General features: G+C 46.0%; 1 protein-coding gene across 2 annotated transcripts in view; it reads left to right on the top strand.

Moving 5' to 3' along the window:
- LOC139048005 (uncharacterized) overlaps positions 1-11,985 on the top strand; it is a 353,724-nt gene extending 341,739 nt beyond the window's left edge. For both annotated transcript variants that reach the window (XM_070522327.1, XM_070522326.1), the window contains one exon: positions 11,841-11,985. In XM_070522327.1, coding sequence (XP_070378428.1) covers positions 11,841-11,843 — 3 coding nt within the window. In that variant the 3' untranslated portion in view covers positions 11,844-11,985. The remainder of the gene's footprint in view (positions 1-11,840) is intronic.
- Positions 11,986-12,440: the final 455 nt, after the last annotated feature.

Raw genomic sequence — 12,440 nt, 5'->3', positions numbered from 1 at the left:
GTGAATATGATAGTGTGAATATGATCCTGCCTGGTGCTTTGTTTGACAGCAGTCTAAGGTGTTCCTGATTCTATTTGCGATTACCTTAGTAAATAGTTTGTAGGCAACGGACAGTAAGCTGATCGGTCTATAATTTTTCAAGTCCTTGGCGTCCCCTTTCTTATGGATTAGGATTATGTTAGCGTTTTTCCAATATTCCGGTACGCTCGACGTCATGAGGCATTGCGTATACAGGGTGGCCAGTTTCTCTAGAACAATCTGCCCACCATCCTTCAACAAATCTGCTGTTACCTGATCTTCCCCAGCTGCCTTCCCCCTTTGCATATCTCCCAAGGATTTCTTTTCTTCTTCCGGCGTTACCTGTGGAATTTCGAATTCCTCTAGACTATTTTCTCTTCCATTACCGTCGTGGGTGCCACTGCTACTGTATAGATCTCTACAGAACTCCTCACCCACTTGAACTATCTCATTTATATTAATAACGATATTGCCGGCTTTGTCTCTTAACGCATACATCTGATTCTTGCCAATTCCTAGTTTATTCTTCACTGTTTTTAGGCTTCCTGCGTTCCTGAGAGCATGTTCAATTCTATCCATACTGCCTTATGTCGGCTGTCTTACGCTTGTTGATTAACTTGGAAAGTTCTGCCAGTTCTATTCTAGCTGTAGGGTCAGAGGCTTTCACACATTGGCGTTTCTCGACCAGATCTTTCGTCTCCTGCGATAGTTTACTGGTATCCTGCCTAGCAGAGTTACCACCGAATTCCATTGCGCACTCCTTAATGATGCCCACAAGATTGTCGTTCATTGCTTCAACACTAAGGTCCTCTTCCTGAGTTAAAGCCGAATACCTGTTCTGTAGCTTGATCTGGAATTCCTCTATTTCCCTCTTACCGCTAACTCGTTGATCGGCTTCTTATGTTCCGGTTTCTTCCGTTCCCTTCTCTGGTCTAGGCTAATTCGTATTCTTACCATCTTGTGGTCCCTGCAGCGCACCTTGCCGAGCACGTCCACATCTTGTATGATGCCAGGGTTAGCGCAGAGTATGAGGTTTATTTCCGTTCGGGCTCCTCCACGTTCACTTTCGGCTATCACGCTTGCGGAAGAAGGTATTCATTATCCTCATATTATTCTGTTGCCCAAACTCTACTAATAACTCTCCCCTGATATTCCTAGTGCCTATGCCATATTCCCCCACTTCCTTGTCTCCAGCCTGCTTCTTGCCTACCTTGGCATTAAGGTCGCCCATTAGTATAGTGTATTTGGTTTTCACTCTACTCATCGCCGATTCCACGTCTTCATAGAAGCTTTCGACTTCCTGGTCATCATGACTGGATGTAGGGGCGTAGACCTGTACAGTCTTCGTTTTGTACCTCTCATTAAGTTTCACCACAAGACCTGCCACCCTCTCGTTAATGCTATAGAATTCCTGCATGTTGCCAGCTATATTCTTACTAATCAGGAATCCGACGCCTAGTCCTCTTCTCTCCGCTAAGCACTGGTAGCACAGGACGTGCCCGCTTTTAGCACTGTATATGCTTCTTTTGGCCTCCTAACTTCACTGAGCCCTATTACATCCCATTTACTGCCCTCTAATTCCTATAATAGCACTGCTAGACTCGTCTCACTAGATAACGTTCTAGCGTTAAACGTTGCCAGGTTCACATTCCCATGACGGCCTGTCCGGAGCCAGTGATTCTTAGCACCCTCTGCTGCGTCGCAGGTCTGACCGCCGCCGTGGTCAGTTGCTTCACAGCTGCTGGGGACTGAGCGCCGGGGTTTGATTGTGTTGTTCATATAGGAGGTTGTGGCCAAGTACTGCACCACGGTGGCCAATCCTGCTCTGCTGAGGGAGTGCGTTACCGGTTCTGGTCACCGGGATCAGGCCACACTCCATGCCTGTTTATGCAATTTTATCAACACGCGGACTTTTTTTTTTAATCCGGTGGAAAATTGCCGGCACCGAGATTCGAGCCACGGAACTCTTGCACGCGAGGCGGGTGTTCTACCTCTACGCCACCGCTGCACCGCTAGTGTACGTAGCGACATTCGAATGCATTCTATCCGCATGCAGTTTACTTCCTCATTACGCTGACCCGCGGATGGTCGAAGGCTGCTGGTGCTGCAGGGAACCCAGCAGTGCGTGCGGCGTGCATGCTCCGTATAGATCGGTTGGCTTCTTTTTTCATCAATGAAAGATACAGGCTGCATCCATGGTCAAGAAAGCTTCGCTCTTAAAATCTATGACTCAGAGTGCATGCATATAGACACAGGAGCGAAAAAACGACGAAGACGCGCTGTAAGTGGTGTTTACAATGGAATACAAACTAGCCCGTATGCCAACCCTGCTTGAAAAGACGTGAGGTTTGTGGCAGCCGCTGGTGCGATGAACAGAAAACAAGGGAAGAAAACAAGTTACTAAAGAAACAAACCAATAAGTGAGCAAGCAATTATGGTGGGAGTCTTCCAGTCATAAATACGAAAGGTGGTAATATCAAAAAGAAATTGACGCTGTTTAAATGGAAGTCTCGTTCGGAGTTCTCTTTTAAAAGAATATTTTGTTGCACCAAATGCTTTCACATGGTCTCTGCACTGTAAAGGCTGCTGGGTATTCTTAAAATTAGAATAAAAAATGGTACTGAGAATAGCAGTCCAGGAACAGGATTTGCTTAAGATAACACTCACGCGAATAAAGCGGACACTTAGCTCCAATAGCAATGATGACTGTCGCCTTGGGTGCGATGTTACCTTCAAAGTATATGCCATCAAAAAATCCTTCAGCACTGGTACGAGGTGTGCCCCCAAAATTGACTCAGTGAATCCGCAATATGACACGGGAAGTGTACTTATGTTGTAGCCGCTGCAGTGCAAATAGGCTTGCAGCGAGATATTAACTTCCGAATTTATGCCTTTGTAAACTCTTTCAGCATTTGCGCGAAGTCTGCGCCAAAAATTCACTCAGTGGCTCAGCGATATGAGATGGGAAGTGTGCCTATGGTGTATAGATCGCTGCAGTGCAAATAGTCTTCCGGCCAGAATATCATCATCATCAGGCTGCCACGCCAACTGCAGGGCAGGGCCTCTCCCGTACTTCTCCAACTACCCCGGTCATGCACTAATTGTGGCCATGCTGTCCCTGCACACTTCTTAATCTCATCCGCCAACCTATCTCTCTGCCACCCCCTGCTACGTTTCCCTTTCTTGGAATCCAGTCCGTCACCCTTAATGACCATTGGTATATTCCCTGCTCATTACATGTCCTGCCCATGCCCATTTCTCTTTCTTGATTGCAACTAAGATGCCATTACCTCGCGTTTGTTCTTTCACCCAATCTGCTCTTTTCTTAGGCCTTCTTAACATTACGCCCATCATTCTTCTTTCCATTGCTCGTTGCGTCGTCTTCAATTTAAGTAGAACCCTTTTCGTAAGCCTCAGAGCTTCTGCCCCGTGCGTGAGTACTGGCAAGACACAGCTATTATACAATTTTGTCTTGAGGGATAACGGCAACCTGCTGAGAAGGCCTGCCAAACGCACCCCAGCCCATTCTTATTCTTCTAATTATTTCCGTCTCATGATCCGGATCCGCCGTCACTACCTGTCCTATTATTCATCCAGCCAGATATTACCTTCCAAATTCATCCATTCGCAAACTCTTTTAGCATTGGTACGACGGCTGTCCAAAAAATTCACTCAGAGACTCAGCAACGACACGGGAAGTGTACATATGGTATAGCCGCTGCAGTGCAAATATTCTTCCAGCGGAATAAAACCTTGTAAATATACGCCTTCGTAAACTATTTCAGCATTTCACTATTGGTACGAGGCCTGCCTTAAAAATTCACTCAGTGACTCACCAACGACATGGGAAGCGTACATATGGTGTAGCCGCTGCTCTTGAAAAACTCGGTTAACATCTTGTACCGGCCTGAATGTTGTACTATCGTACACTTCGCGCAATCACTTTTATTGCCTTGGCTATTACACGGGCCCTCCAGAGTCATTTTTGCCGTTGGCGTCACCATGACGTTGCGTATCAAATCCAAACGCAATAAAATCATCGCCGAGCACCAGGTGCTGTATGTGGGAGTGAAAGAGTGTGAGGGTGAGCCGTATATCGTGGCTCAATATCCTACACGCAAGCGAGGAGAGTGGCGAGGATGCTCACAGTCTTCCGTCGCGCCCTAATCTCCGCGACTGCCCGGACTGCACGGGCAGCCGCGCTCATCTAACAGGAGCGCTGTACCTTGCAACCCATCTGCGACGGGGACAGACCGCCGTGCAATGTTTTCACAATTTAGTACGCGTTGGCGTTAGACGTGGCACGAAGGTGAATGCGATCGCTGATGCTGCCGCGCTTCCTCACACCACCATGTGAGATTATCGGGTGAGATGTGTTCAGATTTGCATGTCCGCGTGTGTAACCATGAATTTTAATTTAGTTAGGCAAATTTAGAACCCTTTCTGCGTAAGCTCTCCACTAATTTGCTATCACAATCGATGCTTGGCCTTTCGGGAGAAAATGATGCTTTCTTTAATTTCATGTCGAAATAGACAGGAGGATGAAAATATGTCACTGGCGTGCATGTGTTCTCTTGTGTTCAGTGACTCCGGAATGGCTGCCAGAGTTACATCAGACGCATTTGGTTTGAGAAAGTCGTCAATTCAGCGAATTTTGAGAAAAGTATTGGAAATTAAAAATAGAATATTTCCGCCGAGATGGTGCCGAAACCGCTGAAGCAGAGGCTGCGACAAAAGTATTTTTGCATTGATTCGAAAACTTCCTGCGAGAACGATAAATTCTTGCATGGTTGGTCATTGGACGATCCGCGTGGCCGGCCTTCGGTGCATCGATGGTCGCGCGGAGAGTAGGCAACGGAGCTTATCGACGGAGCTACTGGACATGTGTGTGTTTTGGCAGCTTTGTGATGACGCATGGAGCAAGAAGATCCTAACAGCGTGCTCCATATATATCGCTCGCAATGCCAGCAAAGCATTAACAAGTTTTCGGCGTACGTCAGCACTTGTTCCACTCGTGCGGAAGCAGATCGGTTTTGTGAGGTGCATAGTCTTGCGCCAGGTCCGAGGAAAGTGAGTGAGCCACGCATACAGTGTGCCTGTGTGGTCAATAGGTATCCTGAGTATGCGCTCTGGTTTTTCCGCTCACTGCAATGGTGCTCCTCGTGGGGTGAGCTGGTTTGCCCTGGGCGAAGTCTCGGTTCCCCAAGTATGTTGTCTTCTCTGGAGATGACCTCATACCAGTTTGCATGGTGGCAGTGGACAATGACGTCGAGTGCCGCCTGCTTGATCTCTTGCTGATCGTTAGTTCGTAGTGACAAATCCCATAAATTGGAGTCATCCACGTAAATTGTGAGACACAGTTCAGAAATGCCTCTAATCGCTCAGCCTGACCTATTAGAGTTAAGGAGCAGAGGGCGAGCTAGAGTTTGGAGCCTTGTGGGTCTCCCCCCATGTTTGGGTACACCTTCCCGACGTCTCCGTCTAACCGTAGGGAAAAACGGCGATCTTGAAGGAAGGAGCGGACAAAGTTGAGTGGGCGGCTTGTCTTTCCCTGCTTCTATGCTGCCTCGATCATGTCCGGTTGCGCCCCAGTGGCAGCATCGTTTGGGAGGTCCACCGCCAGAAGGATGCTACGGTGGTGGTCCCCTCGACCGAAAGTCTTGCGACACATTACACTTTCCTTCACTAGCCAGATGCTGTTGTGAGTGCCAAGGTTTATTCGAAACCCTGTCGCTGCTTGATGGAATTGAACCTCTGTTTCTAGAAAGTGCGATATGCGGCTCAGGGCTACTCGCTCAGCCAGCTCGCACGCAATGACTGTGAGTGATCCTGGGTGCATGTTCGACAGTATATATGGCTGGTTGCTTTCGGTATCGTTGTGGCTATGGAATGCTTCCATCGAGCATGGATTTCATCATTGACGCACACTGCGTTAATCTCACAGAGAAGTTGCTTCTTTCCGTATTCTTCAAGATTCCGCGGAGCCGCCCACGTCAGTCCGTCATGGCCTGATGCGGTACGGGCGTTGATGGAAGAAAGTGCCTGTTGGAGCTTGAAGAGGTAGAATAGTACTTCATTAAAACTTCTTTCTAGCCGAGTTGGTGCATACGTGATTTGAAAATTCTTACAGCGCTAACACACGAATCCACAAAGTAAGAAGGACGAGACCCAGGCGCTGTGCAGCACTTGTGTCTCGTCCTTGTTACTTTGTGGATGCATGTGTTTTAAAATCAAGTTAAAGTTAAAGTTTAAAATTTTTAAATCAAGTTAGAATAGTACCTAGGGATTCTCGTCGGTTGCTTCCGACGGCGGTTTCAGGTAAATGTCAACATTGGGGGGCCTGGATGCTTTGAGAAGAAGGTTCTTCGTGGCATCATCGTGGAGCTGGTTGACTGGCAGGCCAGTTTTGAGCAAGACGTTTGAGATAGCCCAGTGGATTTTACGATGGACTGTCGTAACTTCAACATGTACCACATCTTGTGTATTCCCATTCTTTCATTGAATGATGAGCAGTGCGGGCTCCAACGTTCCCGATACAGGCGCTTGGCTTATCTTCTGGCGGCGGCAGTGCTACGTCGAAGCCGCACGCAGTCGCGATTTTATCTGCCATTTTTAGCGTATGTCAAAGTGCTCGCTTGCATGTGTGTCTCGGGCACCGAAGCATCAGCTTTTACCTCCGGGTCAGTAGCGGCCGGAGGTAAGGCGTGCAGCGCCCGCTTTCGCACGGATGTAGTCTCGGGTTGCTGCGCAACTTCTCTTCGGGGGGCATCCCATCTCATTGTTTGCAAAGTATGCCCGGCCGCACGTTTTCGCCCCATCTTCAATGTAATCCACAGCTGATAGATATGTATATAAATATATCTCAGCATTAGAAGCCGGCAAACAAAGCCACCAAGGCACAACAAATTCCTTGCACTTACTGATTGAATTAAAGGAATGATAAATTAATGGAAATGAGAGTGGATGAAAAGCTACTTCGCGCATGTGGGGAATGATCCCACGTCCTCGCATTACGTGTGCGATGCTCTACCAATCGAGCTACCGCGGCGCCGTTCTTTCATCCACTTTCCGGGGTACTTATGTGTTACTACTAGAACTAACCTTGTAAGTATTATATATTATTATTATATTAAATATATTATAATACAATAATATAATATATATATTATAATATTATATATGTATTACTGATAGGGAGAGAGCGAGAGACAAAGAGGGAATTTCGGCTTCCATTTTCCATTTTCCATTTCAGCCGGAAAAACATTTGCGTTTTGCACATTTGCCATTTCTTTTGTTTGCCGTTAAAACAACTCGATGATCCAGACAAGCATTCATTTTAAATGTAGTATATGTAAGGTTTACGATTTTAAACCTAATCTCTGCAGTACGTGCCCCCTGGGGTTGCCTTGCCTTCCCTGACCTGTCAGCACAGATGCCAGGCCAACAACGGGGGCCCCACTGCTTTAAGCCTGCGTATAATTTTCCCCTCGACATCTGCAGCACACGTTCGCTTTTCTTGTGCTTCACCGCAAAGCCTGACACGGCGGGTTTCTGTCAGGGGAGGGGAGTGAGAAGCGCACGCAGCGGGCGAGGGAAAGGGGGGGGGGGTGTCAGGTAGATGCCGTTTTTGTGGTTGATGGCCAAGAAACTGACTTGTTCTTTTATTTAACGTGGTAATTACACTTTAATTTTTTGTTAAATATTTATTGGACCATATAGAGATATTTATGTACATGACTGGACGGAGCACACTCTGACCGGGCCCGAAGCCGGCGCGTACTGTAAAGACCACCTTCATTGCGACTAACCTGATTACCACTGCAATACAAAAGGCTGTAGACTGCTCCAGTGACAGTTATCTGCGTCATTGACAAATCTCGTTATCAATCGAACATGATGAACCATTACAGTCTAGTGTCGCCAAAATTTTCCGAAGCGTGTTGCTGAAGTGGGACAAAAATTCACTTAAATTTTTGCTAGAATTCTCAAGTTGATATTTAAGAACATAGGTGTTTCGGAAGGCTCTAATATAAGATAACGCTACCTAAATCACCTACCTACACGTTTCATATTCGTCTAATGTTCGTGCAGGTGAAGGCAAACTGCAAATTTGCAAGAAGTTTTTTTAGTGGTTTAAGTTTACAAATGTATTTACTATAAGGCGGGCGAATAATCAGAGTTTGTAACACGAAAAGTTGGTGTGTAAGGTTTTTTTAATTCTTGAAAATTAAACTATTCGGTATGTTCGAATATTGAAGCTAAACAAATATTTCGCAACAAGTGACTGTTAAGAGTCAGGTTACTGTTCCTGACGAGCTGAAATAAGTATCACGAATTATCAGAAATAAAGGAACCGCACAATTTTTGAAGCAATGCGGAAATGAAATCCGTGATGCAAGTTTCGTGTTCCGTATTGCCCTGGATATATGACGCTGGTTAACACATCATGGGTTATGTCTTGTGCACATGCATGAATATCCAGGAATGTGGACGTGAGGACTGCCGTCGCTGTCCCACAATCGGTACTGCAACGCGCGCGTAATGTAAAGGTTATGGGTTCGGATAACACCGTCCGCAGTTTGTCTTTCTTTCCTTAATTTCCCTTTATGTCCCAATCTTTATAGGTTAGTCAAAAACTAGAAGTAATTTCTTCTGATCGTTCATTTTCTTCATTATCTCTCAGATTTGTATAGTTGTTGCTAACAATAAATCCGGTCCCTCGGTTCTTCTGGTCCATTCCACGACAACGGGTTATCTTTCATTTTTTTGCGAATTAGGTTTTCTTGCAGTCTAGTCATGCAGCATTTTTATCTTTTGTGCTACGACCAGTGGTGATTTCCTTGTAACAGGCTCTGTATTTTGTCTATGGCACATGAATACTCCACTAGCCCCACCCAAATGTGGAAGTAGATGAATACTCCACTAGCCCCACCCAAAGGTGGAAGTAGATAGGGAAGTTAGAAAAAATCTGATTATCCCCCCTCTGCCAAAAAACATGCACCCGGAACATAACAAAGACAGGAGGCATAAACGAGCCGAAGCATTAAAAATTAGATTCGGTAATATCTCGGAGCACGAGGTGGCCTATGTAGACGCGGCGGGAGGTAGCGGCAGTTTTACGGTGGCAACGGCCGTCAGCGGCCAGGGTATTCCCGTGACCGTTGTCACTCTGCGCGGGCGCAACATAGAAGTTGCCGAGGAAATTGCGATCGCATTAGCTTGCGCTGGAACGGACGCGAAATTTGTGATCAGTGACAGCAAAACTGCCATACAAAATTTTAGCAAGGGAAGGATCTCGCCCTTAGCGGCCAGAATCCTAGGCCAGAGAAAGCTAGACAGAAAAATTCACATAATTTGGACTCCGGCGCACGAAGCTGTCCCCGGCAACGAGGTGGCCCACGAGCTGGCTCGAGATCTATACCGCCGAACCGCTACGGGGCCCCTCGATGACCGAGGGAGCGGAGAGCGCATGCTAAAATATGAGGAGATCACGCAGCATTATAGATTGGCTCCCCGCCAGACCCAAAATTAAACAACAGACAAGCAGTCGCGTGGAGACGACTACAAACTTATACGTATCCGCACCCGGTTATGGCGAACCACATGTTCCCCGAGGCCAGGAGCGATAAGTGTAACTTTTGTGGGGCGAGAGGGACCCTCGACCACATAATATGGGAATGTCCGTACTCTCCCGGGGGAACGCACAAAATAGGTAGCAGAGACACCTGGGAGACCCTGCTGCGCAGCTCGGACTCTGAGCTCCAGCTCCGGCTCGTCCAACTGGCTGAAGAGGCTGCTGGGACCCAAGACCTCCCAGCCTGCATCTGAGGCGGCGGCACTCGCCCCCTGACCTGCGTGTCGGGGGGTGGGTAGATCACCTTTCTCCGTTGGACATTAAAGTTTATTCTATGTATCTTCTTTGAACAAAATTTCTTATATTTTTCCAACAACTGTGTATTTATCACCTTTGCCAAGCTAATCGTACAGCAGCCTGTCATTCTTGGAAATCTTGTTGGAGACCAAGCTCTAAAGGTGTAAAAGGGATATTCCTGCAGTTCTTTTCACCACAGTTTCAGTGATGTTCTTGCTTAAAATTACCCTAATCGTCCCTGATAGCTGACTGTCTATTCAGTATATACAAACGTGTTACATACTTATACCGAAATGATAATCATGGATGAGAAAGATGCGTCTGCATATGGCTATTCGATTTTCGATACCTAACATTAGTATTCCATTATTATTCGAAAAAACGTCAATATTCACCTACATCTAATATTCATTACATAACGAATGATGACACCTTAAATTTTTCGTTAGGATCAGATTGGAAGCTTACAAGTAAGGCTCGATTCACAAGAACACAGTTTTCCTGGCATGAACATGCACGCATAGTCTACATTATTCTTAAATTTGTTGTGGTTCTGGACATTCGCAGTAGGAGAACCAAATTCTACGGAACGCGCTCGACCGCGCATTGGCAACACGGTGACGAGAATTACCCGAGCTTTATAAATCTCAAATATTGAATTTTCGCCCTGTGTCTACGTGAAATCGGCCGTGAAGTGCTGATTGGTCCGAAATGCGTGAGAAACGGAAGCGATTTGTTCCGGCCCGCATATGCGAGTTCAGCCGTTCCCATATTTTACGCCTTTTTATGTAGTTTATATGTGTTATTCAACTGGTGTCATCTAAATCTGAACGTAAAATTTATTCCATTTGGTTTTGGTAGATTAGGTTACCGACACGCTTGAGCGCATTCACCAACGAAGCGAGTTTAGTGATACCACTGAAACCACAATATGTCAACGTATTCGAATCTGTTTTGTAAATCTTAAATAAACATCAATGTTGTGAGCACAAGGTGAATTCTATGATGGCCACCGTGCTACAAAGCACAATCCCAATGTGAAGGCTACCAATGTGAAGGCAACTGTTTCTGTGTAGTAACGGAGCTTATGCGTCATACAGCGACTTTCGGCCGCTGTAGAGCTGCATTCTAGAGGACCATTTTTGAAGAACTGTTCTAGCTTATGATTCGGCAAAATAACACCATTTGCTAATTTGAGTCACTACAAGTATCGCTGCTTACTAAATAGAAAAGCAGCCATAAATGCACGAAAATGTCCCTAAATCTGAGGACAACAACGCTAAACTGGCAACATTGATTAAATGTATACAGGTAAGATATTAAAGCACAACTGACTTTGTGCTTTCAAGGGTGGTTCGTTTAGAGGGCCCCAACAAGCACTGGATGATGCAAGAAATCTCAGGTCAAACTTGTTTTGCACTGCCCACTAGCAAGGCCCGTCCCGCAGGCGAATGGCACCACGAAGCACCGTACTCTTAAATGCTTAATACGGACGGCTAAGTGTTATATGCTACAGCATGTGGCGGCGAGGCCGAAAGAGAATCCGAGCTGCCCAGGCAAGGGATACGGAATAAAAAAAAATGGAGCAGCTTCTCCTTTGAGAATGGAACGCGATCACACTGAAAGGCACCTGACTTCTAATCACGCTCAAAGTACGGTAGCTTATGCAACCGTAGTTTGTACCGGGAAACGCTGGCGGCGAGCGCTATGCTCGAAGGCGAGCTTGCTGGTGGAAACGCGGCCTCTTGCGTGGGCTGATCCCGGAGGTGGTGCAGTCGCGCCAAACCTCATAGGGAAGCTGGAAAAAGGGTTTGTGTTTGAGTTTCTACGTAACGTTATTATGTTTTTTCGTGTATTGAAATTACAATCCGACGCTGTGATCTCTTTTGGTTCCGCGCAAGCCGTAGTTTACGAATTTTTTGACGCATTTCGAGAAATTCATTTATTTCAGTAACGCCTATGCGCCACGAAGAGGGCCAGCGCCGTTCCGGATGCGTCGTCCATGATCACATTTTTCTCACGGACAACGCCGCCGACACCGACACCGGATTTACCGCGACGCTGGGACCTTAACACCATCACGTTAAAACCGCACTCCTGTGGATATCATAAATAAATAAATAAATAAATAAATAAATAAATAAATAAATAAATAAATTCCCATTTCGTACTATTTTATTTACAGAAACTGAACGCAGGGACAGGAAGTAAAAGCTGCTTTTTTGCAGCTTGACAAGGTTCTTGCCGTATTCATGGCAACGGGGACACAATAAAATAAAGTTTGTTCACTTTAGTGTGTGCAATGTACAAATGTATTAGTGAGAATGTGTGAGGTGAAGCAGTGTGCTTAGTCACCACAAATGACATGTTTGAATATACGCATAATGTACAATCAGTGATGCAAAGCAGTTTGTTTAGACAGTACAAATGGCATATGTGAATATACAGTTTATAACAGATATACATAATAATGTTCAATTGCTCAAAAATTATCATATACCATTTTCTAAACGAACAATTCTGGGAGAAAGCCCGGGTGATGCTAGCAGCC

This window comes from Dermacentor albipictus, chromosome 7 (genome assembly GCF_038994185.2).
Source record: "Dermacentor albipictus isolate Rhodes 1998 colony chromosome 7, USDA_Dalb.pri_finalv2, whole genome shotgun sequence".
Lineage (NCBI taxonomy): Eukaryota > Metazoa > Arthropoda > Arachnida > Ixodida > Ixodidae > Dermacentor > Dermacentor albipictus.
The sequence above is the reverse complement of the archived record's forward strand: the minus strand, read 5'-3'. Positions and strand labels throughout refer to the sequence as shown.